Source organism: Danio rerio, chromosome 3 (genome assembly GCF_049306965.1).
Source record: "Danio rerio strain Tuebingen ecotype United States chromosome 3, GRCz12tu, whole genome shotgun sequence".
NCBI classification, from domain to species: Eukaryota; Metazoa; Chordata; class Actinopteri; order Cypriniformes; family Danionidae; genus Danio; species Danio rerio.
In genome coordinates this window covers 48,964,257-48,989,196 of record NC_133178.1, presented here as the reverse complement: position 1 = coordinate 48,989,196, position 24,940 = coordinate 48,964,257, and the positions used below count along the sequence as shown (strand labels likewise).

At 36.1% G+C, this 24,940-nt stretch overlaps 1 protein-coding gene across 3 annotated transcripts; it reads left to right on the top strand.

The window, feature by feature from the left end:
- Positions 1-21,787: 21,787 nt before the first annotated feature.
- LOC137490764 (uncharacterized) lies at positions 21,788-24,940 on the top strand. Of its 3 annotated transcripts, none has more exons than XM_073944964.1 (2): positions 21,788-21,971; positions 22,129-24,940. In XM_073944964.1, the coding sequence occupies exon 2, from the start codon at positions 22,140-22,142 to the stop codon at positions 23,004-23,006; it is 867 nt and encodes a 288-aa protein (XP_073801065.1). In that variant the 5' UTR covers positions 21,788-21,971; positions 22,129-22,139; the 3' UTR covers positions 23,007-24,940. The 3 variants fall into 3 exon arrangements, with proteins under 3 accessions (XP_073801065.1, XP_068075519.2, XP_068075518.2); XM_068219418.2 differs by lacking the exon at positions 21,788-21,971 and having other exon boundaries at positions 21,991-23,013; positions 24,363-24,667; XM_068219417.2 differs by lacking the exon at positions 21,788-21,971 and having other exon boundaries at positions 21,991-23,013; positions 24,355-24,667.

Genomic DNA, 24,940 nt, shown 5'->3' with positions numbered 1-24,940 from the left:
GCAAAAAGAAACTCTGTTATGAGTTTAAAGTCTGCATAAACCACAAGCTGTGACAATTTTTTTGTACTGTGATGCAGTTTAAAGAGCCCCTAATATACAATAAAAAGGGTCATATTTTGGTTTTAAGGGTCTCCAACAAGTTTGTTATGCATGCAAAGTCAAAAAACACATGCATTGTCTTATAATATGCATTTATTTTTACCTAGTTGTCCCAGCGACTCCCGTATGATTCGCTCAACAACTCATTTATTTCCAAAGCCCTCCTTAGCGCAAAGCTAATTAGCACTGATTGGACAGCATGTTGCGATTGGTCAAAAGCGTTTAGCGTGAGACAAAGTGAAATGCCCAGCACAGCTTATCAACAACTTTGAAGTAGTCAGAGTGTATAGTGTATGTTTGAGCATACCTGCTAACACTCCTGTTTTTTCCCAGGAGTCTCCCGTAGTTCAGACCCATCTCCTGCCACCCACCCTGTAATTTCAACCACTTCCTCCCCGGTACTCAGCATTTTGGTACAGTCTGTCAACAAAAAGGCAACCATGGTAATGCTCTTACTTACACTTGTGAAATGGAGGACAAAACTGATCAATGATCCATTGATCCATGTACTGAAGTTCCTGTCATGCTCTGACAAGTCCCTTACATCAATAGTCTTATCTGATCCTTCCTTTAACAAACGTCGGACGAATCCCTCTTTGCAAGCATTTAGACTCCAGAAGCACTCGACCTGGGCTATATTGCTGCAAAAATAAACCTCAACCACCCACTCTTTTATCTTTGGGTAGACAAAATAATTGTAACTTTTCATCACACTTCCAATAATATCCAGCTAAGCACAGCATCTTCGTGACTTGTCTTGCTCTTTTTCTTTACTACTGTGTTAGTGGGCGGGGCCACAGATTTCAATTTTCCCGTGTTTGCAAGTGCAACAATTGGGCGGGGCTTAATTTACATATCGACGTCACACCGGAAAGGCTAAAGACTAGTTATCAAGACGATTCATTTGAAGCACTATGTGTGAACTCTTTTATAAACGAATCAATAGTTTTAAACACTGTGCATTTCAGATTTAAGCCTTAGCTGGATGTTTTACTTCACTAAGAGCTGTGTACACGCTACATTGAAGGTCATTGTCAAAAACCCATAATAGGGGCTTTAAGTGAGATAACAGTGGGTGTGGCTTGTTTTTTTTCTACTTCGAGCAGATTGAATGTCGTAAAGTAGGAGTTTTATTCAGAAAGATTGTGCAAAGTATTTGAGGAGAGACATTACAACCTCACAGACCCCTCCTCCTGGCCATTTTTGATTGTTGTCATAGTGCTGTCAAATCACAATTAGAGGGGTGTGGTTAAGTATGTTTATCTCAGAGAGACATAGGCTGTGTCCCAAATGACACACTATACACTATGGACTTTTGCACAATGTACTTATGCACTTACACACTTAAGAGCATAGTACATGAATGTAGAGTCGTCCCAAATGGAACACCAAATTTATTTATTTATTTATTTATTTATTTACTAAGGAAAAATTCTAACTGTTTCCCTGAAGACGTTTGACAGTTGCCAAATCAGCAAAAATAAATGACCAAACAACCAAATGATACCTGCCATGAGTACAACTGCATTTACCTTTGGAAGGAGGTATAATCAGAGAATTTTGCCTTCACAATCCAAAATATATAAAGCAATACAACATCAGTGCTTAAAAGCTCTGCTCCTTCCGCTACATGAGCAAAGCAGCAGCCATTGAGCGGGTGAAGTGTCCATCATTCCACACATTCCACACAATGCTCCTAAGGAGTTAGTTAGTTACCATATATGGTTTGCCTGAATCGTTTGTGCTAGATTGTGTGTGCCTGAAACGTTTGTGGTTCTGCGGGTCTGCAGATGGATATATCTGAATGGATTTGCAAAAACAAAACAAAAAAATGCAAAAAAAAAAAAAAAAACATAGCTTCTGGGACGTATTTTGTGATCTCCAGAAATATATATAGTGGTATGTTTTCAGAATGAGCCAGGACTGGATATCTATGTTATGACAACTTGAAATAACACATTGCAATCTGTTTTTGTCATGACAGATTAACAATATCAAGACAACATGTCCTAAATCTGTCATAAACATGATTGTCATGAGGTCATTTTAATAGTGTCATGAATGTTAGTGTCATAAATAGGTTTATTGACCTCAACTACAATGGTACAAATTAATTTGTCATTAAAATATAATTAAATATCAATGACACTGATGTGCATTTACATTACATAATTGAGCTAATGACACCCAATTACAGTTGTCATAAGCATGCATAAAATATTCATAACATGTCATTATTATGAAGGTGTCATGACAGTCTCGTGAACACTCCATCAAGTGTTCCTCCTAAACTCCTAAAAAGTGTTGCTTTTCATCACAGTGCAAAGAAGAATATACCAATATTTCTTAGCTTAGCTTAGAGGCAAGTGAATATATAATATAACACTGTGTATCCATGTAAAAGAGCAGCCTTGATATATGAGTGATTGCAGACTTTTCCAAGCCACCTTCGTTTCTCATCCCACTATGTGGCATCAGTGTCTACTTCAATTCTTGTCTTCCAAACAATATTTCCAGAAGGACCACATTGATCCCACTAAAAAATCTTCTCGGTTCTCCTCCCCAACCAATTTACCAGCAGTAAAACTAATATTGTCTTTAATCAGATGCAATTAGGGCTCCAAGTTAAGATCTCCTCCCAATTAAAACTCATTAGGCCCTTAATGACATTAGAGGGGTTTTCTGTTGCCGCTGCTCATTTAGGCAGCTCAGTGGCAGGGTGTGGGTGTTGTCAGGCGAATCGGAGTGACCCTACGGACTGATGATTGCATACAACACTGGCTCCTCACCAGCTCGTGGCAGCCAGTTAAGCTGCTGCTAGACTTTATAATTGGGTGTGTGTTAGTGGAGACATGGAGCCAGCTGGATTGTGAGTCCTCGCTTCCTCCTTATATTATATTTTACATGCTTTCCTGCTTCTTTAGCCCGTCGAGACCACCCACATCGTTGTCTCCGCTGGGTCTCTGTTTGCTTAAAATTCTTTTGCTCTGACTGTGTTTCCAATCTCCTAATATTGGACACTTACATTCCAGCATTCACCCACTTACTTACTAAGTCGTGGTGTGCATGAGGACAAGAGCAAGCAGTGGTGTTATGTACGAGCAAGACCGTGTTTCTGAAACTGTTGGACTGAAAAGCTAAGGTCAAACTATAAGTGATGGGTTTACTTTGATAATTTCCGCAACACAGCTTTCAAAGTCTTCAGCTGGTAATTAGCACGGATGATCAAGTTTTAATGAAATCAAATGATTGCATTAAATAAACAATTGCAATGTGTATTTTGCTTTGTGTCATATGCAGATGACACAGTCATCTAAATGTCAGCTAAAACACCATACCAGGCAGGTGAGCAACTGACCCAGGCTTTACAACATATTTCAAGATGGATTGAGCTGTCTCATTAAACATTGAATGTCAAAAAAATAAAAATAAATAAAAAATGTACGAGATACATTTGAGGTGCTGATTAAAAATAAAGTTATTAATTTAAAATGCGATAGTCATGTTAAAAGTGTAAGAAAGTTACGCCAAGCTTGAATTGTTTTCATTTCATTAAAAGGTTTTTAACGTATCAAACTGCAAAATTATACATGCACACAATGATATCTTCTTGTTGTATTGCATTACATCAGGGGTCACCAATCTCGGTCCTGGAGGGCCGGAGTTCCTGCAGAGTTTAGCTACAACTACCCTTAACACACCTGCCTGGGTGTTTCAAGTATACCTACTACGACCTTGATTAGCTTGTTCAGATGTGTTTGATTAGGGCTGGGGCTAAAATATGCAGGACACCAGCCCTCCAGGAACAAGTTTGGTGACCCCTGCATTACATCCTGGTCACAAGCCTCTTTAACTACATTGAAGCCTATTGACTCAATATATAAACAAACAGTTACAATTATGGACTTAAACCCTATGCGATGGCATCATCGTGATCTTTAATGCAAAAATAAGCTTTTTAGTTTTGATAGTTTTATTAAATTGAATTATCCTAAATTGGTTTTTAAATGTTGAAATAGGCATCGTCCTGTCCTGTTTTCTGAAACAGTCAGTCCGCATCAAACGTCTCAAAGAGTCACATGGGCAACTGCTAATGACTGTCTAGTGCCAAAGTGTAAGACCTCTTTTGGTCAATCTGTCTTCCATGTGAAAGGAGCCAAACTATGGGATGATTTACCTGTTAGCCTAAAATCAAAGGTAATATAAATATGTTTAGTAGTGTTCTTAAAAAGTGGCAACTTTTTTTTGCTTTGCAAAACAGCACAGGCCTATAGCCAGCCTGGGTGGTTCTTTTTCTTTTTTTCCAAAAAGTGGACCTTTTTGCAGTTATTCACCTCAGTTTCTATTTCACTATGAGATTTAAATACTGCATTTTAGTGACCTTTTTTTCTGAATTAGCTTGTCAGATGTCATCATAACCACACCTTTTAATGTTCTAAAATGCAACAAAAAAATTAAATAAAATAATGATTAATAAATAAACAAGACAGATTTTTTTTTTAAATACAAATTTATTATATCATGTATCATGTAGGAAAAATAGCAATCTGTTAAAGTTTTAAAGCAAAATAATAATTAAATTATAATAATAATAATAATAATAATAATAATAATAATAATAATAATAATAGTAATATACTATAATAATGAGTTCTTTTGATTTTTTTTTTACCTCTTTGGTAAAAAAAAAAAAAAAAAAAAAAAAAAAAAAAGGTTATTTGAAAATTCCTGGATATCAACGATAGCCAAAATATATTCCAATCAATTTAATATGGTTCCCTTCTGGTGCTTCATACCTTTTTATTGGTCATTATTATTTCAGGAAAAAGGTCCAAGATTTAGAATAAAATTTACCTGTTATTTTTTTCTCTGTTTTAAATGCAACACAGTAGTGAAAGAAGACTTCACTTACACCAGATTATAGTTCCACCGAAGCAACAGCTGACAGAGGATTCTGTTTGGTCTTAAAGCCTTAGTTAAGGTTAGAACATGTTTTATGCTTATAGTAAGTTTTGTTTATATATTAGTTTTGCCTAAAAATGATTAGACCTGTCCAGTTTCATCTGGAATTCATCCCAGATCACCTTCTGAAGTGGTTTGAGCGATCGGATTTAGATCAGAATAAAACAAAAGAAGTGACCAAACAGCCACAAAAACACAGACATAACAGGATTAGCGCCTTTTGCTGTGAAGTGACATCTGGCGCGCTGAGGACTTCACTTGCCATTAAAGCCCTTGTGGGAATAGGGAAAGGCAGGTCATGTACTGCACAAGTCTTTAATTATACCGAACTTCCCGGCTAATGCGGCCAGTTAGCCTAGAACATCATGGATAGGGGCAGATTCCTTTTGAACATATGTTCAATATATTGTGATGATGTCACCTTTGCATGCCTTTTCTGCCTACTTGCTCTTTTTGACCCACAGTGTTACTAAGTATGGATGTCGCATCAAAGATTCAAATGTTACCACTCAGTGGGTTATGTCGTGACTCGCAACACATAATTGTGGCTTTGAGGCTCTATGGTATTCGAATTACTGGCCAGAGTTATTTAAAATTAAACTTTATTATAATATATATTGAATATAGATATATTATCTTAATTATATAATAAATATATTACGTAATATTAAATTACATGAAATAAATAAAAGGACAATTCTGGACCTTTTGGCCATGGGGGGTGGTTCGTTCGATTATTTTCAATAATTTTCTGTAAAGAATTAAAAAGTTGTGTATATGTGTTTATTACATATCAAATCTGTAAAGCCTTATGTGGACAGGTGTTGAGAATTAGCACGTTTGCAAAAAAACATCAACAAATGCATTTGGTTGTCCAGTGTAATTTTGATGTCCATGTAAAATAAATAAATAAATAAATTAAATTAACATTTAAAAAAAAAAGTTGATTTTGTTTGTTATTTATTTATTTTTTTAGTCTTTGTGAGAACAGTATAGCAAGATGAAAATGAATTGGGGGAGGGGGGGTTGCTATTGAGAGATCTACATGCCTTTAACTTAGCATGCCCCACTCTTGGTGATTTGACTATTAACTGATGACCTTCAATTAAATTCTAACCGTTTGCTTCTGCTTTCTGGAATGGCAGTCTTTCTCTGATGATGTCAGTTTGACAGCATGTGTGAGATATGCTGAGCTGTAAGAGAAAAAAAAAAAAATAGACAAAGCACCAAATTAGAATTAGAATTAGGGAGTCCCTATCGGGATCTTTTGGCCTCAAGTCTGTAAGAATGGCTATATCACTCCCTAATAATAAATCCTGAGAACTGTTTAATGAACTGCACACGAGACAAGACCACGAGAATGGTCAGGCACTAAAACAATAAACTTTCTAATCTGAGAAGAAGATCAGCTAGGAAATTAGTTGTTCAGATTTTCTCGATCATGCATTCTGAGCCCCCCTCTTTGCCCTGGACTTTACCTTCTCCACCAGTGTTATTTTAAATGTCTCCATGTGATTGGTAAAGTGGTCCTAGTTTAACTGTAATATTTTACAATCAGATAATTTAGGTTTTGACTTTGATACGATCTTTGCCAGATAATCTACACCAGGGAAAATGGTCTTCACATCAACTCATGACCAGAGATGGTTAGTTGTGAAGCTTTTAATGTCTTGAATTTATGGTGACTTGAGCATTTAGGCAAAAGTTGCAGAAATGTCTGTGGGATTCTGCAGCCAGGATACCCCATTGCAGTATGAGTCTTTAAGCTCTGCATCAGGACTTATATACTGAAATGTAGTTCTACATGGTCAGGTATTCATCTCTAACTCTTATATGTATCTTTGCGTAATTGATGTTGTACAATCTGAGTTGGTTTATTTTGTTTAATTTTGTGAATTGGAATGGAAAAGCTTTGCCTGACAAATAAAGGTAAAAGTCTTGTTTAACTATAATATTTCCTGAAATCATTTACATTGTTTAGGCTGATGTTTCCGCAGCCTACAACCAATATTAGTCATACATTCAGGCTCAATGAATGGAGCATAGGCACAGCATTAGAGACCTTTTGATTTCTGACAATCACTGACTTAGTATAATATAATCTAGTGGCTAAATCAAACATTCTTTAAGCATGAGCAATCATGGGGCGGCCTAATATTACTTAAAAGGGAATTTGCTTACAGTTATATCCTCTATCTAAGAGCCAGAACTGGTGAGGATGTGTCCATGAGCAAATGTAATTGGCCAGCATACTGACTCTAAGCAACTTCTGGTAAATGATGAACCATTAAGGATTCATTAAATAATGATTATAAAATAAGGGTTTATAAAATAAGGATTTATTAGGTTAATCAATCAAAATTTTACCTAATTGCAACCTATAAGGCGATCAGCTGGAATTAGATGAATCTAAATCTACAATTATTATAAACTGGAGTCAGATTAAATTTCGGAGCTGGAAACAAATAAAAATAAATTTTAACATGTAAAAATATTTATTTTCACATGTGCTAAAAAGGCTTACATGCATTTAACCTTCACCCATACTGTTAGTTTCATCATAGGACTTATATATGGACCCTTACAAGTTTGAGTCTGGATTATTTGATTTTGAGTATCTGCCAATACGGAAACCCGATCTGACACTTCTATTATACATAAAAAAAAATAAAATGAAATAAATAATAATACAAAAAAATAAAATAAAATAAAATAAAAATGAAAATAATTATAATAAAGAATAGCAAAGAAACCGATCCAGAATGTTCCTTATTTTTTATTTTAATTCACCTTATTTTAAACTTATGTGAGGAAGCTTGAATGATCAAGTCATAATTAACATCAATAATTAACTTTTGGACTTTAGCGCAACAGTAAATATAAAACAAATTTAATGTAAAAACAAATAGCTCCTCAACCTAAAAATACCTGGCAGGCCACACATCTCACGGTTTGGTATGGCAATGTTGTCATCATCAGCTTGTTGTCATACCTCCAGATCTTACCGCTTCAAGCTGCCTCTGTGTGAACTCAGAAAAGAGGTCTAACTCTGTGCCACTGCATAACAATAGATGTGTTATAAAATAATGAGAATATACGAGTCCTGTGGTGCATTTCCTAAAACCATTGTTAGTCAACTAAGGTGCAACTTCCGGCGTTACAAACATAGTTTGTTGATTTGCCTTTTGCCATAATCAACCATCATTCGCAAACTGCAACGCAAACTTGTGCACTTGCAACTACACCTCTGCAGCTGTAGTTTCTGGCTGTGTTCTATTCCCACTTATCCCTCCTATACCCTATTCATTTAGAATATTCTAACACTTAAACTTGGAATGATTAAAAATAAAAAGCATTTAGGTCATCTCTCTTAGGTGTAATTTGCTAACTATTTTTACAGTTCAGTTTAATTGATCTTCATGTTTACAATTGTGTTCCCTTCGCAGTGCACTTTGAAAACATTGATGTCATTTTGAAAAAAAGGCTCATGGCGAAAGCTATAGGTGACCTATTATTTAAAAGTGGAATTTATGTTACGTTTCCAACGCTTGTGGTTACAAACAAACACACACACACACAAAAAAAACAACAACATAGCATTATTATTATAAACAGCATCACAAAATAAATTGCAGGTTTGGGAGCATTTTGGCCTCCCCTTAAAATATGATGATGAAGATTGGTGGGGGACAGTAACTCATACACTATGTATGCAATGTGGCATGGAAAAAAGGCAATACATTGAGCATGACTGCACATCTGACGCAACGTTGTGCCAGTGGCAGGGCTGCTTAAAAATAGACTTGACATACATATTAAAATACTTTTTTTTTTTAGTAATGTATGTAAATGTCTAATATTAAACTGAATCAATTTCCAAAAGTTTTTAATATATTCAATTGTTGCGTGTATATCTTTGGTATTTGTGTCCGGGGTTTTATTATTATTATTATTATTATTATATTTTTTTTAATTATTATTATTTAGTTTGTTGCATATTTAGTTAAATATCTTGACCGACAATGGGGATGTGCCTGATTTCAAAAGGTTTTCGAGCTCAGTATCCACAAACGGAGGTGTTAATGTTTTGTTTATGCTGACGTATACATAGACAGATGCCTTACAGAATGTGATTCTTAATTCAGTTCTTTTAGCATATTGTGTTTGAACATGCCAAAATTATTTAAAACATCTGCATTAGGAAAACATAGATGGTTATGTCTTAATTGAACATAAACAGTCAGTCAAAAATGAGATGTGTGATGTTATAATTGATTAGTAATCAAAAAAAAAAAGCAAACCAGCCAATAACTAGATTTCAGTAGACTTTCCAGTTCTCCTATTGTTTTATGTGAATGTTTTTATATATAAAATTACTATAGTGGAAGATGTGTAACAAAGATACCCTAAAATAAAATGTTACCTTTAAAAATTTTAATTTGAAACCAAATTGTATCTGATCAGCAACATTTTTTTTTTTTTATGAATGATTGAAAATGCATGCAATATTACTTTCTTTAGTAATTTTTTAATGAGAAATTGAAATTGAGATGTTATTTAAAAATACAATTAAAATCATTTGACACCAAATTTAAATATATGGGAGGGAAAAATATATATTTCACCCTAATTTTTGGGTGCTTGGGGCTCCTTTATTATAAATTAATAATAAGATGTGCTCCCCCCTACAGGTGTATATCTCAAACCTCAATTACATATCTGAACCAGCTACTCAAGCTCTTACTAGCATACTAGATGCATATTGGCAGGTTTTCAACTAAATTTTAACTAATATATATAATGACGTTTTTAGCATTAACCCTATTTGGATGCATATATTTTATTTAGTTTGTGTTAGTAATTTTTGCACTGTTCTCTTCACTGTTTTTGTAAGATTAGTTGATCACTTTTGTCTTAGGAACTGACTAATCTAATGTATTTGCACAAATATAATACTTTAAAGCATCCTGTAGAAAATAGTCATGTTAATGTGAGCACCAAACTCATTTATACTGAGTATTGTAGTTCTTCAGCTACTTTAAATAACAAAAGTAAAGAACAAATAACTATTTGGTTAATAAATTAAATAAAGTATTGTTGATAAGTCTATATTGTAATGTATCATGTTTATTTTTATTATTTTTTTAGTAATTTACAAGGCTATTTATTACATTTGTTTATTGTTAGAGTATAGATTTTACATGCTATTTTTGTTACTTGGTGTGCATCACAGAACAGAACCGAATTTACTGCTGGAGGATATATCTCTCACCACATCCAGTGTAGACCGATTTTTGACACATTAATGCTTTCATACACAAGAAATGACTATAAACAATGGCATGATCAATGCAGCTTATTTAATCATAACCACATTACTAAAAACAAGCCTATATTGTAAATCCAACCTGTCAGCCTTAAGTTCGCTGTCCACAGTGCTGAAGTTATACTGTGAATGCTGAGCTGTCCTTGGTCCTGAATTGAGTCCACTGAAGATCTGCTCAAATACCAAAGTACAGCACTCTGTCGTTATAGACATATAAGACATCTAAACGATCAAGACACGGCTCTGCTTTCTCTAGTGGATGAAGCTGGGAGAGATGAGTAAGCACAGTAAATCACCTCAGAAAATAGCCCCTCTTGTGACCCCGGATTAAATGTCTTCATGGAGCTGCTCTTTACTGCTCTTTATGTAATTCGCAAAGACTCATAACAACCAAGGTCGTCTAGTCATCAAAGACAGTTTGGCGTGAAATTACAGGGAAACGCTGTATATCTTGCACCACTACGGTTAACAAACCATATGTGAGTTTTTCCTGTCTTAAATATGACTACTGCATCGCCGTCTGTGACATCCTCGCTCCCATCTGAGTGATTGCGCTGACGCAGAAGGCTGTTGTCGGATGGAGAGGGAGTTGTGGAATATGTGTGCTTGACACCAATCTGTGATAATTACCAGAGGGGCCGCCGTCTCTCCCGCCTCCAATTGCCTTCTGCTGTCAATCAACAAGTCATTTCAGATCACAATTAAGTTACGGGAAAAGATACAAGGGAGGCCAATGGGTATAATTGAAAATAATTGAGCATGCGGCGGATTCGAGGAGTCGCCTTTTGCGGCGCTCTCCGGAGGAGCCATGGAGAGAGGTGACTGGAGAGAGTGTGCATAATGAACACAACAAAGCCTCTGATTTGATCCTTTCCACCCTGGAGGATATCAGCAGCTTATCGGAATAATCATACGCCACATGTCTCACTGCCACGCACGATGGAACGGAAATGGACCTTTGATCTGTTAACCTAAAGTGCTAGAAGCTGCAGGCTAACTCAACAGCCGGGAGGCTTTTGCATGACTGGAGAGATGCTAGAAAACTGAGAGAGAGAGAAAAAAAAAATACCTGAGAGTATGTTTAGATGCATCCACTTAAAGGAAAAAAAAAAAAGATTTATATTTAAAGGAAAACTCCACGTTTTTCTGTCTTTTTGTTGGAAAATTTACTCATTTTACTATTCCTCTATAGTTGAACAGTTGAGTTTTACCATTTTTGAAACCATTGAACTGATCTCTGGATCTGGCTAGAGATTTTTTAGTTTAGCTTAGCATAAATCATTAAATTGGATTAAACTGTTAGAATCTTTGACTTTAAAGTTTTGTTTATTTAGCTTTTTAAAGCATGAGTCTTCTGTAGTTGTAATGGTGATATGACGCTGACAACAGGGGTGAGGATTCAAATGCAGGTTTATTAGAGAGATGAGGCAAGCAATGGTCAACACAGGAGGCAAACAGATATATACAGGCAATCCATAATCATAGTCAATAGGCAGGCAGATGGTCAGAGACAGGCAGCAGACAGAAATACACAAATAAATGCAACCCAGGGTCATTCTAGAAACGTAGACCCGCAGACGTTTCTGTAGACGGCGAAATACGTCCCGGGAGGTACGTATTTGTGCAGTTTTTGTTTTCGCGAATCCGCGAGAGGCTGCTGTGTGCACTTTTTCGCATTTTAAACACCTCTCACAGGCGCAAACTGTTTTTGCGTAAAGCCGCCGGAGGCTGCTGTCGAGTGACCATCTGTCCGACTGACTAAATGACTAAATGATTGACTGGGCGACCGGGCAACCGGCCGACCCACCCTCCTCCTCCTACTTCCCTAAACGCAACCAGTTTTACCAACTGACCCGCCTGCCCGCTCTCTTGCTTCCTTAAACCCAAGCAATGATTTACAAATGCTGTCCAGAAAGAAACCATGCGAAAAGCCCTTGTCTGATTTTGTCCGCGTTTTCGGATTTCACCACATTCTCACCCTGTTATGAACTTGTTAACTTTATTTTTTTTGGGTTCTGTTTTTGTCTTACTTGATTTCTACAACTGCTCTTCCCCAGTCTCTAAACTGTTTGTCGCCTTCATCGTGGTCAAACTAGTTGCAGTGGGAAAGCCCTCCACACGGAGGTGAGCAGTCAGTCGGCGAACGTGAAGAGGAGCAACGTCACACGGCCCCGTAGCCTTCTCTTAAAAAAAATGAAAAGCAGCCATATGTACCTTCAACCACGTAAATCGCGGTCTCCAGAAATGTCCGCAGGACTACATTTTCAGAATGAGCCTGGGTTGAATAAACAAGGCAAGGATCAAAAAACACAGGAAAGCAAGAGAAAGGAAAACAAGTTGTAGTGTCACAAACAGTAGACAAGATTCAGCAACTGAATGTGTTCGTGCTGCTAATTTAGTGCAGCATTTAGTCCCAAAAGCAGCATCAGCTGTGAAAGTCTAATCAGTGGGAATCTGGAACTGGTTGTGTGAGTGTGTGTTGCATGACTGGGTGCTGTAGTCCATAACATGGTGGATTTGTAAATATTAACCAGCAATCTCCAGATGCTGGATTTAAACTGATAGAAATTTAAACGTTGCTAGCCCAGTTTGGCTATGAATTATGCTCTCATTTCAGCATAATAGTCAAGAAACTTTGCCGCTCTACAATGGCCTTACAGCCGGTTTAATGATATCACGCAGTGCCTGAAAAATGCTTGAAAATTGCTGTTTCAAATTTCTCCATGGATGCTAAATTTTCAGGTGCTGCATAATATGGTATGTTACTCCTGCCTGTAATTATTACTTTCAGTGGATCTTATTTGTCTTTTTCCCTTTTCAGTTTTCTATTGGTTGATTTGGTGATGTCAGGCTTTAAAAAATAAAAGGAAGCAGACTTCTGGTTCTCGCTCATTCCTCCACACCACCACAGCTTCTAATGGCTTAATTGTTGTGTTCTCCTTTATACTTTACTTTTGATATTAGTTTAGAGTGGGGAGTCCCAACCTGCTTTAGGTTTGCTTGGTTTTTTATTTATTATGTTGTTGGGTTTCTTGTCATGTTTTATTGTTTTGCTGGTTATGTTATGTTATTAAATTATATAACTGAAGCACTTGTTCGTTGTTAATTCATGTTATGTTGTCTTAGGGTCACCAATCACACATCATATATAAGTACGGACCATAACATAATAACAAGGTTCCATGATTATTATTGCGGATATATAATATACAGTTAGATCTGTAAATATTTGGACATCGACACAATTTTAACATGTTTCGCTCTATACACCAACTTAATGGCTTTGAAATGAAATGACATGCTTTAACTGCAGACTGTCAGCTTTAATTTGAGGGTATTTACATTCAAATCAGGTGAACGCTGAAGGAATTACAACTGTTTGCAAATGTGCTTCTCACTTGTTAAGGGTCCAAAAGTAGTTAGACAATTGGTGTCTAAGCTGCTCCATGGCCAGGTGTGTGTTATTCCCTCATTCTCCCAATCACAATAAGCAGATAAAAGGTCCCGAGTTCATTTTAAGTATGCTATTTGCATGTGGATTCTGTTGCTGTCAACTCTCAAGATGAGATCCAAAGAGCTGTCACTACCAGTTAAGCAAGCCATTAGGCTGAAGAAACAAAACTAACAAGATAGCAAAAACATTAGGCGTGGCCAAAACTACTTTGTGGACGATTCTTTAAAAGAAAGGATGCACCGTTAAGCTCAGCAATACCAAAGGACTCGGACGACTATTAAAACAAGACTTCACCACGAGATGTAAACCATTGGTAAGCCTCAAAAACAGGAAAGCCAGATTAGAGTTTTAAAAAAAATCCCTCACAGTGTTGGAACAACACCCTATGGACAGATGAGCTCAAGATCAACTTGTGACAGTGATGGGAAAAGTAGAGTATGAAGAAGGAAAGGAACTGCTCATAGTAGTAGTGACATGGCGCGGGCATGTATGGCTGTTAATGGAACTGGTTCTCTTGTATTTATTGATGAATAAATGATGGCCAAGTCAATCACCTGAACTGAATCTGATTGAGCATGCATTTCACTTGCTGAAGACAAAACTGTAGGGACAATGCCCCAAGAACAAGCAGAAACTGAAGACAGTTGCTCTGGAGGCCTGATAAAGCACCATCAGGAATGAAACCCAGCGTCTGGTGGTGTCTATGCGTTCAAGACTTCGGGCTGTAATTGACTGCAAAGGATTCTTATCCAAGTATTAAAAAGTGAAAATTTGATTTCCAATTATTTTTCAGTCCAATTACTATCGGTCCCTTAACAAGTGGGAGGCAAAAGTGTAAACTGTTGTAATTCCTACAGCGTTCACCTGAGTTGCATGTAAATACCTTCAAATTAAAGCTGATAGTCCGCTGGTAAAGCACATCATGTTTGTTTCATTTAAAATGCATGCTAATGGTCTATTCCCGTTCAATGATTTATGCTAAGCTTAGCTAAATGCTGCTGCCAGACTTGGAGATGGTTGACATGATTCACAAATGGTAGATTTCACCTGTTTAACTCAAGGGGAGTTTTAAAATGAACCAATTTTGAAAACAACAAAGAGTGGAGTGTTCCTTTAAGCAGCTCTTGGGAATACATGTGGAGGTGACAAACAGCATTAAGATACGTACTTCCCACCAACGCAAACGCTTCCTCTGTCTCCCCCCATCCTCAAGAGCTACTTACCTTCTACTGCTTTTGAAAAAAAGGAAAACATTTCTCTCTGCAATTTGCATTTCCATATGCTGGCACTGGCGCCACGGAAAGTGGATAATTGGGCTGATGGGCAATGTCGGTGAGAGAGGAATAGAGAAGGATAGAGAGAAGGCCGCCTGGAAAAAAAAAATACACACACACATAGCCATTACTGGACGTTTTTCTCCCCTCCCCACCAGCACTCATCATTTCACCATCCACCTCTCAACCACTTGTGTAGCTGAAAAGATTTACCTTGGCCTCCCATTTTCACTCTTTCTGCGCAACTCCCTCCCCCAGTGTTTCTCTCGCGTGCACACGAACGCACTGACTCGCTCTCATCCATATTCATTCAACGTCTCCCTTGCTCCCTCTGTCACCCACAGCATGGCGTTAATACACCAATTAGCCCTGAGAGCAGATAATGGACTATTTCATTTTGCAAAAGAGAAAGAGAAACAGATCGACAGAGAGAAAGCAGGAGAGAGTTAGCCGCGGATAGGTTTTGAGGTGCTGCTATTTATGAAGATCTACCTGTCAGATGAAGGGCATTGATGATCGCTGATGGAAGATGAGGATTTAAAGTGGTGTAGTGGTAGTGCGTAATGAAGCCATCTTTGCTTGGGTCTTCCTGGAAGAATCTACATGTTTGGCCATACTTTACAAAAAGGTTTCACTAGTTAGTTAATGAACTGTAACAAAAAAAAAAAAAAAGTTTGTGACTTAACAAATGGTAAAATTAGTAAAAAATTGTAACCTAGTTAACAGTAAGTTTCCTTATATACGGTGAATAACCGTACATTCACTTTCTCAGAATGTTCTGCATGACACTTCATTTTTCTTCATGGTTCATTTTTTTCCCCCCATCATTAGAGTTATAAGTTATATTGATAATATAGCATTGTGTTGTATCATAAATTTTACAGAATGTATTTGCAGTGTGTATTTATTAACACTAACAATATTGACAATAAACAATATTGTCAAGCATTTAATTACCAATTATGGTGAATAACCGTAAATTTATTTTCTCAGAATTCCCAGCATGACACTTATTTTTTTTTCATGGTGCTATTTTTTTTTTCATCATTAGTGTTTTAAGTTATATAAAATTTTGATGGTAATATACTGTAAAATGTAAAAATCCTTTTACATTCCTACCATTACCACAGCTGCATCTTGTTTTACCGTAAATTTTACAGTCTGTATTTATTAACAAAAATAAATAATAAATTATTTTGTCCAGCATTTATTAACCATTTACAGTAAATACCCGTAAATTTACTTCCTCTGATAAATACTTCATTTTTCTGCATGGTTCTATTTTTTCTCTTTTTTTTTCTTTTTTTCCCCGTATCATTAATGTTTTAGGTTATATGAAATATTAATAAATAATGTTTATTGCATATACGGTGATAAACCTTAAAATGTAAACATTCATTTTATGTTTCTACCATTTACACAGCTGCATTGTTTTTACTCAAAAAATTTACAGAATTTATTTAGAGTGTGTATTTAATAACATAAACAAATAATAAACAATATTGTCTAGCATTTATTAACAATTTACAGTGAATAAACGTAAATTTACTTTCTCAGAATTCCCTGCTTGACATTTCATTTGTCTCATTGAAATGCTGCATCTTGGAATGCTGTAACTGACCAATCAGAATCAAGTATTCTAGACACCAGTGTAATAATTAAGAGTTTAAGGGCACCTATGAAAATCCTATATATTGGAGTGAAATAAATCCAACAAGATTTATTTATTTATTTATTTTTTATTTCCTGACGTTAAAATATTCCCTCACATTCTGAGGCCAACCGCAACGTGACATAGGAGTGTGGTTTCCCTAAATACCGAATTTATTGACAGCAGTGTAATGACATGTAGCTCTTTTAATGCGTATAATTCGACATGACGTAACGTGTCCAAAGCAACTGGAAAAGATCTGTTCAGCTCTCTGTGATCATCAATCATCATCAAATGTGATCAAGAGTGAGTTTTACTAGTTTAAAAACTTTATAAACTCATTTTTCTGATAAAGAAAGTAAAAACGGTATAATTGCTGTAATTCATCACTACATTAACTTATAAAAAAGACGCTTCCATTCAGGTTTGTGGATGTTAAATCAGGTTTATTTTGTACATTAACATAACAGATATCCATACAGCAATGCATATTATCATGTATCCTGTCACATTTGCCGTGCAAAAACAATGCAAAGCAAAACACACGCTGTGTGTGCATGCTTAAACTTTGTGATGATATTGTGTGTGACTCATTGCAGAAAAGCTTTTAATTAGGAATTAACTCCACAACAAATACATCAAATATTCATTGGGAAAGTTCATAGTTCAATATTTCTCTCAAACATTATGTGAGATCTGCTTCCTTCATGTGTCACTGTTCTGTTTATCTGACACAGCAAGAAATGGAGACATACTCTGACAGACACATGGTGGGTGGGGAGAACTAGCTCATTTGCATTAAAGGAACAGGCAAAAAAAAAAAAAAAAAAAAACAGCTACAATGTGTTCAGAACAGAACATTTAAAAACTTCTAAAAAGTTATATATAAATAATCTGATGGGTAATTTGAACTGAAACATTATAGACACTTTCTGGAGGCACCCAATACTCCTTTTAAATCTTGAAAAAGGGTAAAATATGTGCCCTTTAAGATGGACTAACTATGAACAACTTTATTTTCAATAACTAACGTTAACAAACATTAATGCATACTGCAATAGATGTATTGTTCATTTATTTTTCATATTAGTAAATATATAAACGTTCCTGTGTGGAGTTTGCATGTTCTCTCTGTGTTGCGTGGGTTTCCTCCGGATGATCCGGTTTCCCCCACTGTACAAAGACATGCGGTACACGTGAGTTGGGTGGCTAAATTGTCCGTAGTGTATGAGTGTGAATGAGGGTGTGTGGATGCTTCCCAGAGATGACTAAAAGGGCATCCGTTGGGTAAAAACGTGCTGGATAAGTTGGCAGTTCATTCTGTTGTGGTGACCCCGGATTAATAAAGGGACTAATCTGAAAAGAAAATGAATGAATAAGTATGAACCAGCATCTAATAGAACCTTATTATAAAGTATTACTTTTTCCCCCCATAGAAATGAGCTCCTGTCATTGGCAGTATGTAACTCGTCTAAATTAATATATACTGAATGTAATGAAATATTTCCATTTATGTGAGGAAAAAACATGAGCTTTTTACTTAGTTCGGCAATTGGCAGTTATTGCTTTTTTTTTTTTTACTGAGGCACAAAAATAAGAACAGTTGAAAATTGGGATCTATTCAGGTGTTTCAGTGACCTTTTTAGCTTGAGATTCTTTTCTAGTTTACTGACTAAAGATGAAGGCATGTGCAAATTTGTAATTTGCAGGTGATGCTTGCTAAAGTTAGAAAAAAATTTAAAAAAGCTTTTCTTTTGAGCATGAGTTAAACTTAGATAGAAAAGAAGTTGGTATGAATCATGCCTCAAATGCACACATATTGAATTTGTGGCTAACACTGACCACCATATGACTGCTATTAGACACAAACACAGATAATATTATAATATTTTTTTTAAGTGGGAGTTTGGGCTGAATGAATGAATGAATGAATGAATGAATGTATAATCTATGGCCTACACTGTAAAACCCAAAAAATTTAGGGTAACTCAAACTATTTGAGGAAACCAATTGCTGCAAACCATTTGAGATTAAAATAATAATAATAATAATCTATTAGAAAACTGTAAACTAACTCAATTTAAGTTTAAGTATAATAAGTAAATAATCAACTCATTACCTTCAACAATGAGTTACTTTCAGTATGTTTTTAGCTAACTACACGTTTTTCGTTTGATAAAATTGACTGTTGGGTTTTACAGTGTATATATGCACTTTATTATTAAAAATACTATTTATTTATTTATTTTATTTATTTTTTTTATTTAGTTTGTTGATGAAACAGTCAAAGACTTAATGAACACTGAAGATTATTAAAAGAATAAATAATAACTTTTTGAAGATTTATCCTAAAAGAAAAATAAATAAATAAATAAATAAATAAATAAATAAATATCCTTCAAACCACTAGGTACTATCATTTGATTCAGCACATTTAAAATAATTTTAAATATTATAAAATTAGACAAGATAACCACATATTTATAGTTTTAAGTCAGAATAAGTATGTTTATTTTTTACGTAAATATAAATGTTACAAATGACAACAATATATTTTTTTTCATTCTTTTGATAATTTGTTTTCACAGGGTTTATTAAAAAAGGCATTTGACGTATAAGAAATGTTAAAAATTACATGTTATACTATATATATATATATATATATATATATATATATATATATATATATATATATATATATATATATATATATATATATATATATATACACATTTATTGCATGGTCTTTCTATGCGTATAAAATGCTATACTCTCTGGGAATGGAATGGGATGCCTTGTCCTTGACCCAGATTGTGTTTTCTATCATCTAATTTAAATATAAAATGTTAAATTAACCAAAAGTTGTATTTTTCATTTCAGCCAATTAGCAATGTCGTGTGATTATATCAAGACAACACATTTTTTTTTTTTTTCTAATTTATTTTCTATTCAAATAGACAACTTCATTCCCCGAGCAATTAATAAAAAAGACCAAATAAATAAATGATTATATATATATAAGAGTAATTAAAGAGCAAGTCTTGCACACAATGTAAAAACAATGGTCTTTTGCAAGTTTAAATTACTCATCCATTCATTTTCTTTTTAGCTTAGTCTCTGAAATAAACCTCCAACTTATCCAGGATTTGTTTGACGCAGTAGATGCCCTTTCAGCTGCAACCCATTACTGGGGAAAGGTTTAAATTAAGCTTTTAACTAAATAGATAAGGAAATATCCTATTTTATTTACATTCACTATATATTTTCTACATCAAAACTGCATGCTTAATTCAATTTCTTGTGATTTACTCGTTTAAATTTGTTTTTAGTTTGTTTTTTTATTGTTTCTATATCAATTTTGTCATTGCAAACAAGTCTGGTTGATTTAAATTAATACCTTTCATTAGTTGTAATATGCATATCTGTTTGTGTATGTCTTTAGATGATCACCAAGCTATGGTCAGCCCTGCATTTTATCCTTGTGAGATTTATACTTTGTATTTTCATTCAGTAAACGTAACAATTTACCGGGCAGCAGTCTGAAGCATCACCTTTCACAGCTGAAATCGCAAGGCTATGATTGGACAAATCACAGTATTTGACATGTTTTCACAAATTGCAGTAAATTTACTTCACATACATTGGTTTTCCCAATTTATCTCTTAGGGAACGCTGTGGTACTATGAGGACACACACACACACTGTAAAAAGTGATAAGCTGAATTTAATTTAAAAAAAATGAGTAAACAATCTATTTGTAAAGCGATTAGTTGACTTTTCTTACAAAAAGGCATTTTTAATTTGTGCTCAAAACATTTAAGGAGTTCCCCTGCAAAGTCTTGCATCCAATTATGAACAGCAGTTGTTGAGGATGGCTTATAAAATAATAGAAGACAGCAAACACCTCTAAAACATATTTTGAGTGCTTGCCCTGATGTCTAAGGACAATATGTTGTTCCGCAAATCGTTATAAATATACAATTGTGCCTGGTGCTATTCGGTTATGTAATAAATGTAGTTGATCGATGGATTATTTTTATTACTATTATTAATTTTTTCCTTATAAATAATTATTGTTATTTTTAGCATTATTAGTTTTTTGTATTTTTCTTTCCGGTTTTTGTTTGTGTACTGATGTTATGTCTTGGGGATTATTGTGCTGTGTGCCGTTGTTGTTACATGAAACACTACAGTGTCAAAATGAAGTGCCCTATGAGGATTAATAAAGCTTTAAACAAACTAACTAACTAACTAACTAACTAACTAACTAACTAACTAACTAACTAACTAACAAACAAACAAACAAACAAACAAACAAACAAACAAAACTAACTAACTAACTAACTAACTAACTAACTAACTAACTAACAAACAAACAAACAAACAAACAAACAAACAAACAAACAAACAAACAAACAAACAAACTAACTAACTAACTAACTAACTAACTAACTAACTAACTAACTTACCAACTAAAAGCGAGTGAACCTGTTTCTCTAAATTAAGAGGTAAATGAACTATGTGCATGATTATAAAAAATGAGTAACATTAATTTAATAATTCTAAGTTATAATGGGTTTACTAGTTTTTTTGTAATCTGTTCTTAAATAAAAATGATCAGAATTTCACCCTTTGTTCTCATAATTGTATATCGCAAAATATTATTATTATTTTAATATTATTTATTCATTGATTCATTCATTTTCCTTTGGCTTAGTATATTATTCATTAGGTGTTGCTACAGTGGACTGAACCAACTATTATTATTATTATTATTATTATTATTATTATTATTATTATCAGTAGTAGTAGTAGTAGTAGTAGTAGTAGTAGTAGTACTAGTAGTAGAGGTAGTAGTAGTAGCAGCAGCAGTAGTAGTAGTGGTGGTAGTATAAGTAGTAGTAGTAGTAGTAGTAGTAGTGGTGGTGGTAGTATTAGGTAATAGTAGTAGTAGTAGTAGTAGTAGTAGTAGTAGTAGTAATAGTAGTAATAGTAGTAGTAGTAGAAGTACTGTCACTGTCGACGTCACTGGCGTCACTGTCTCCGTTCGGTCACACACTCTGTGCTTGAAGCTTGGACTTGCTATTTACTCGCAATTTAAATCTTAATCATTAAATTCTTCCTCATTCGCTAAGTATTTGTCTCTCCTACTTAGGGTGACCAAACCCTTAATACATTTATACAAACAAAGCTGCTTTAAAAACGGTCTGTCCCTCGAGCATCCGCCTGTTGTTTGTAGCTTTAGCCTGCTAGCGCCGCTGGTCAGCTAAAGCTACCGACCTCTTTAACCATACACTTTTGACTTACTGGCTTTGCTCTTTACCCCGTAAAATGTCGCTTCCGTCTCTGTCCTTGTGTGCAGGAGAAGCATCGATGGAGGCGTTGGAGCTGGAGCTGGAAGAAGTGGAGTCCCAGATCCGCGCGCTGGTGGTAAGACGGTCGCGGCTACGGGAACGGCTTCTAGCCGTACCTAATGCTAAGGCCGTCTCATCACCTAAGGTACGTGGAAATTACAACCACATCATTCCCTCTACCTCAACCCCGCGTCCTTCTCTGTCCAGGCCCAGCGCACCCGGGGCGCGGCTCAGCCAGGCGTCGTTCACGCCGACACCCGGCTACCACGGCGCCTGGGTGCAGCCGCGCAAGGTGCTTTCCAGATCCCGGGGCAGAACGTCTCCGCCTGTGTTCGAGATCTCCACGGAGAACCGCTTCTCCCCTCTCCGCGAGTCGGGTCCCGATGTGGCCATCATCGGTGACTCGATCGTTCGTCACGTCCGTGCCGCCTCCTCAAAAGGTAATAAAGTACGTACTTTCTGCTTTCCTGGTGCCCGTGTGAAAAATATTTCTACACAGATTCCAACCATCCTGGGCGCTGCCGAGAGCCCCGGTGCCGTTGTCCTCCACGTGGGGACAAACGACACCGGGCTCCGGCAGTCGGAGATCCTGAAGAAGGACTTCAGGAGCCTGATCGAGACGGTTCGACGCACCTCGCCCGCCACGCAGATCATCGTTTCTGGGCCGCTTCCTACCTACCGCCGAGGAAATGAAAGGTTCAGTAGACTTTTAGCTTTGAATGAATGGCTAATAACATGGTGTAAAGAACAGAAATTGCTCTTTGCTAATAACTGGAATCTTTTCTGGGAGCGTCCTAGGCTCTTCCGTCCTGACGGCCTGCACCCCAGTCGAGCCGGAGCTGAACTCCTGTCGGACAACATCTCCAGACTACTTCGCACCATCTGACTAGCAGGTAAAAATTCACAAAATTCACACTATAGCCACCTAGACTCTTGTTCACCCCACTTAAACATCAGTAACGCATATCTGGCGAATCCTATAGAGACTGTGTCTGTTCCTCGTATTATTAGATTAAGAAATAAACGTACTGTGTGCTCCAGGAAAAATCTAGTAAGAATCAAACCAGAAAAACCAGTAGAAAGTGAAAATACAAATTTCGTAAAACTTGGTCTCCTAAACATCAGGTCACTTGCACCTAAAGCACTTATCATTAATGAAATAATAACAGAAAACAATCTTAATGCACTCTGTCTCACTGAAACCTGGCTGAAACAAAATGACTATATTAGCTTAAATGAAGCAACTCCTCCAGGATTCTTATATAAACATGAGGCTCGTCAAACTGGTCGTGGTGGTGGAGTTGCATCAATCTTTAGTGATTTCCTTAATATTAAACTCAAAATCAAAATCAAAGACATCAAAGACTGGATGACCAACAATTTTCTTCTCTTAAACTCAGACAAAACAGAATTATTACTTATTGGGCCTAAATCTTGCACACAGCAGATCTCGCAACTCAATTTACAATTAGAGGGATACAAAGTTAGCTTTAGCTCTACTATAAAAGATCTGGGTGTCATATTAGACAGCAATCTAACTTTTAAAAACCATATATCCCATGTCACAAAAACTGCCTTCTTTCATCTGAGAAATATCGCTAAATTACGAAATATGCTATCCATCTCAGATGCAGAAAAGCTAGTCCATGCTTTTATGACTTCGAGACTGGATTACTGTAATGCTCTATTTGCTGGCTGCCCAGCATCCTCTATTAACAAACTTCAATTAGTGCAAAATGCAGCAGCCAGAGTTCTGACCAGGTCTAGAAAATATGATCATATAACCCCAATTTTATCCTCCTTACACTGGCTGCCTGTTAAATTTCGTATTGAATTTAAAATATTACTTCTCACCTATAAAGCTCTAAATAATCTAGCTCCTGTTTATCTAACCAACCTTCTGTCTCGCTACGAACCAACTCGCTCCTTAAGATCTCAAAATTCAGGGCTTCTGGTAGTACCTAGAATAGCAAAATCAAGTAAAGGAGGTCGAGCCTTCTCTTTCATGGCTCCTACACTCTGGAATAGCCTTCCTGGTAATGTCCGAGGCTCAGACACACTCTCCCAGTTCAAAACTAGATTAAAGACCTATCTGTTTAGTAAAGCATACACTCAATGCATCACCTAGCGGGTTCCACACAGGCTTCTGCATCTTGTTTATATACACTATGAACAGCAGCTACGCTAATTATTCTCTTTATTCTCTATTTTCACCTGGGGATACTCATCCCGAGGTCCTCAGATTAGGCGGAGTCACTGATTGGATCCAAGACCAGCGACGTGATGATCCCAAGGATTCCATATCCGGGACCAGGCCATATCCTGAGCTGCTGCTGCGCTGATGGTCGTGGGGAGTGGAGAACATGAGTCTGATTCCAGCGACGCTCCAGGGACAGACGAGTCTTCATTGAGGCCATCTTCCAGCATAAACCACGGCGAATGAAGTTCTGCACAAGACTTTTGGCCAGCGGAGAAATTAAAATGGTCGTGCCCAACTGAGTCTGGTTCTCTCAAGGTTTTTTTTTTCTTCACTCCCATCAGGTGAAGTTTTTTTTCCCTCTCCGCTGTCGCCACTGCCTCGCATGGTTCAGGATTGGTAGAGCTACGCATCGTTGAATTTGCTCTTCAGTGTTTGTACTCTCAGTAATGATTAAATCACACTGAACTGAGCTAAACTGAACTGAACTGAACTTAAACACTTAAACCTGAACCACACTGTTCCAATTACTATGACCATTTATGTGAAGCTGCTTTGACACAATCTACATTGTAAAAGCGCTATACAAATAAAGCTGAATTGAATTGAAAAAAAAAAAAAAA

Coding starts and splice junctions, on each gene's coding strand:
- LOC137490764 (XM_068219418.2), top strand. CDS start 22,098: ATGTCGCTTCCGTCTCTGTCCTTGTGTGCAGGAGAAGCATCGATGGAG.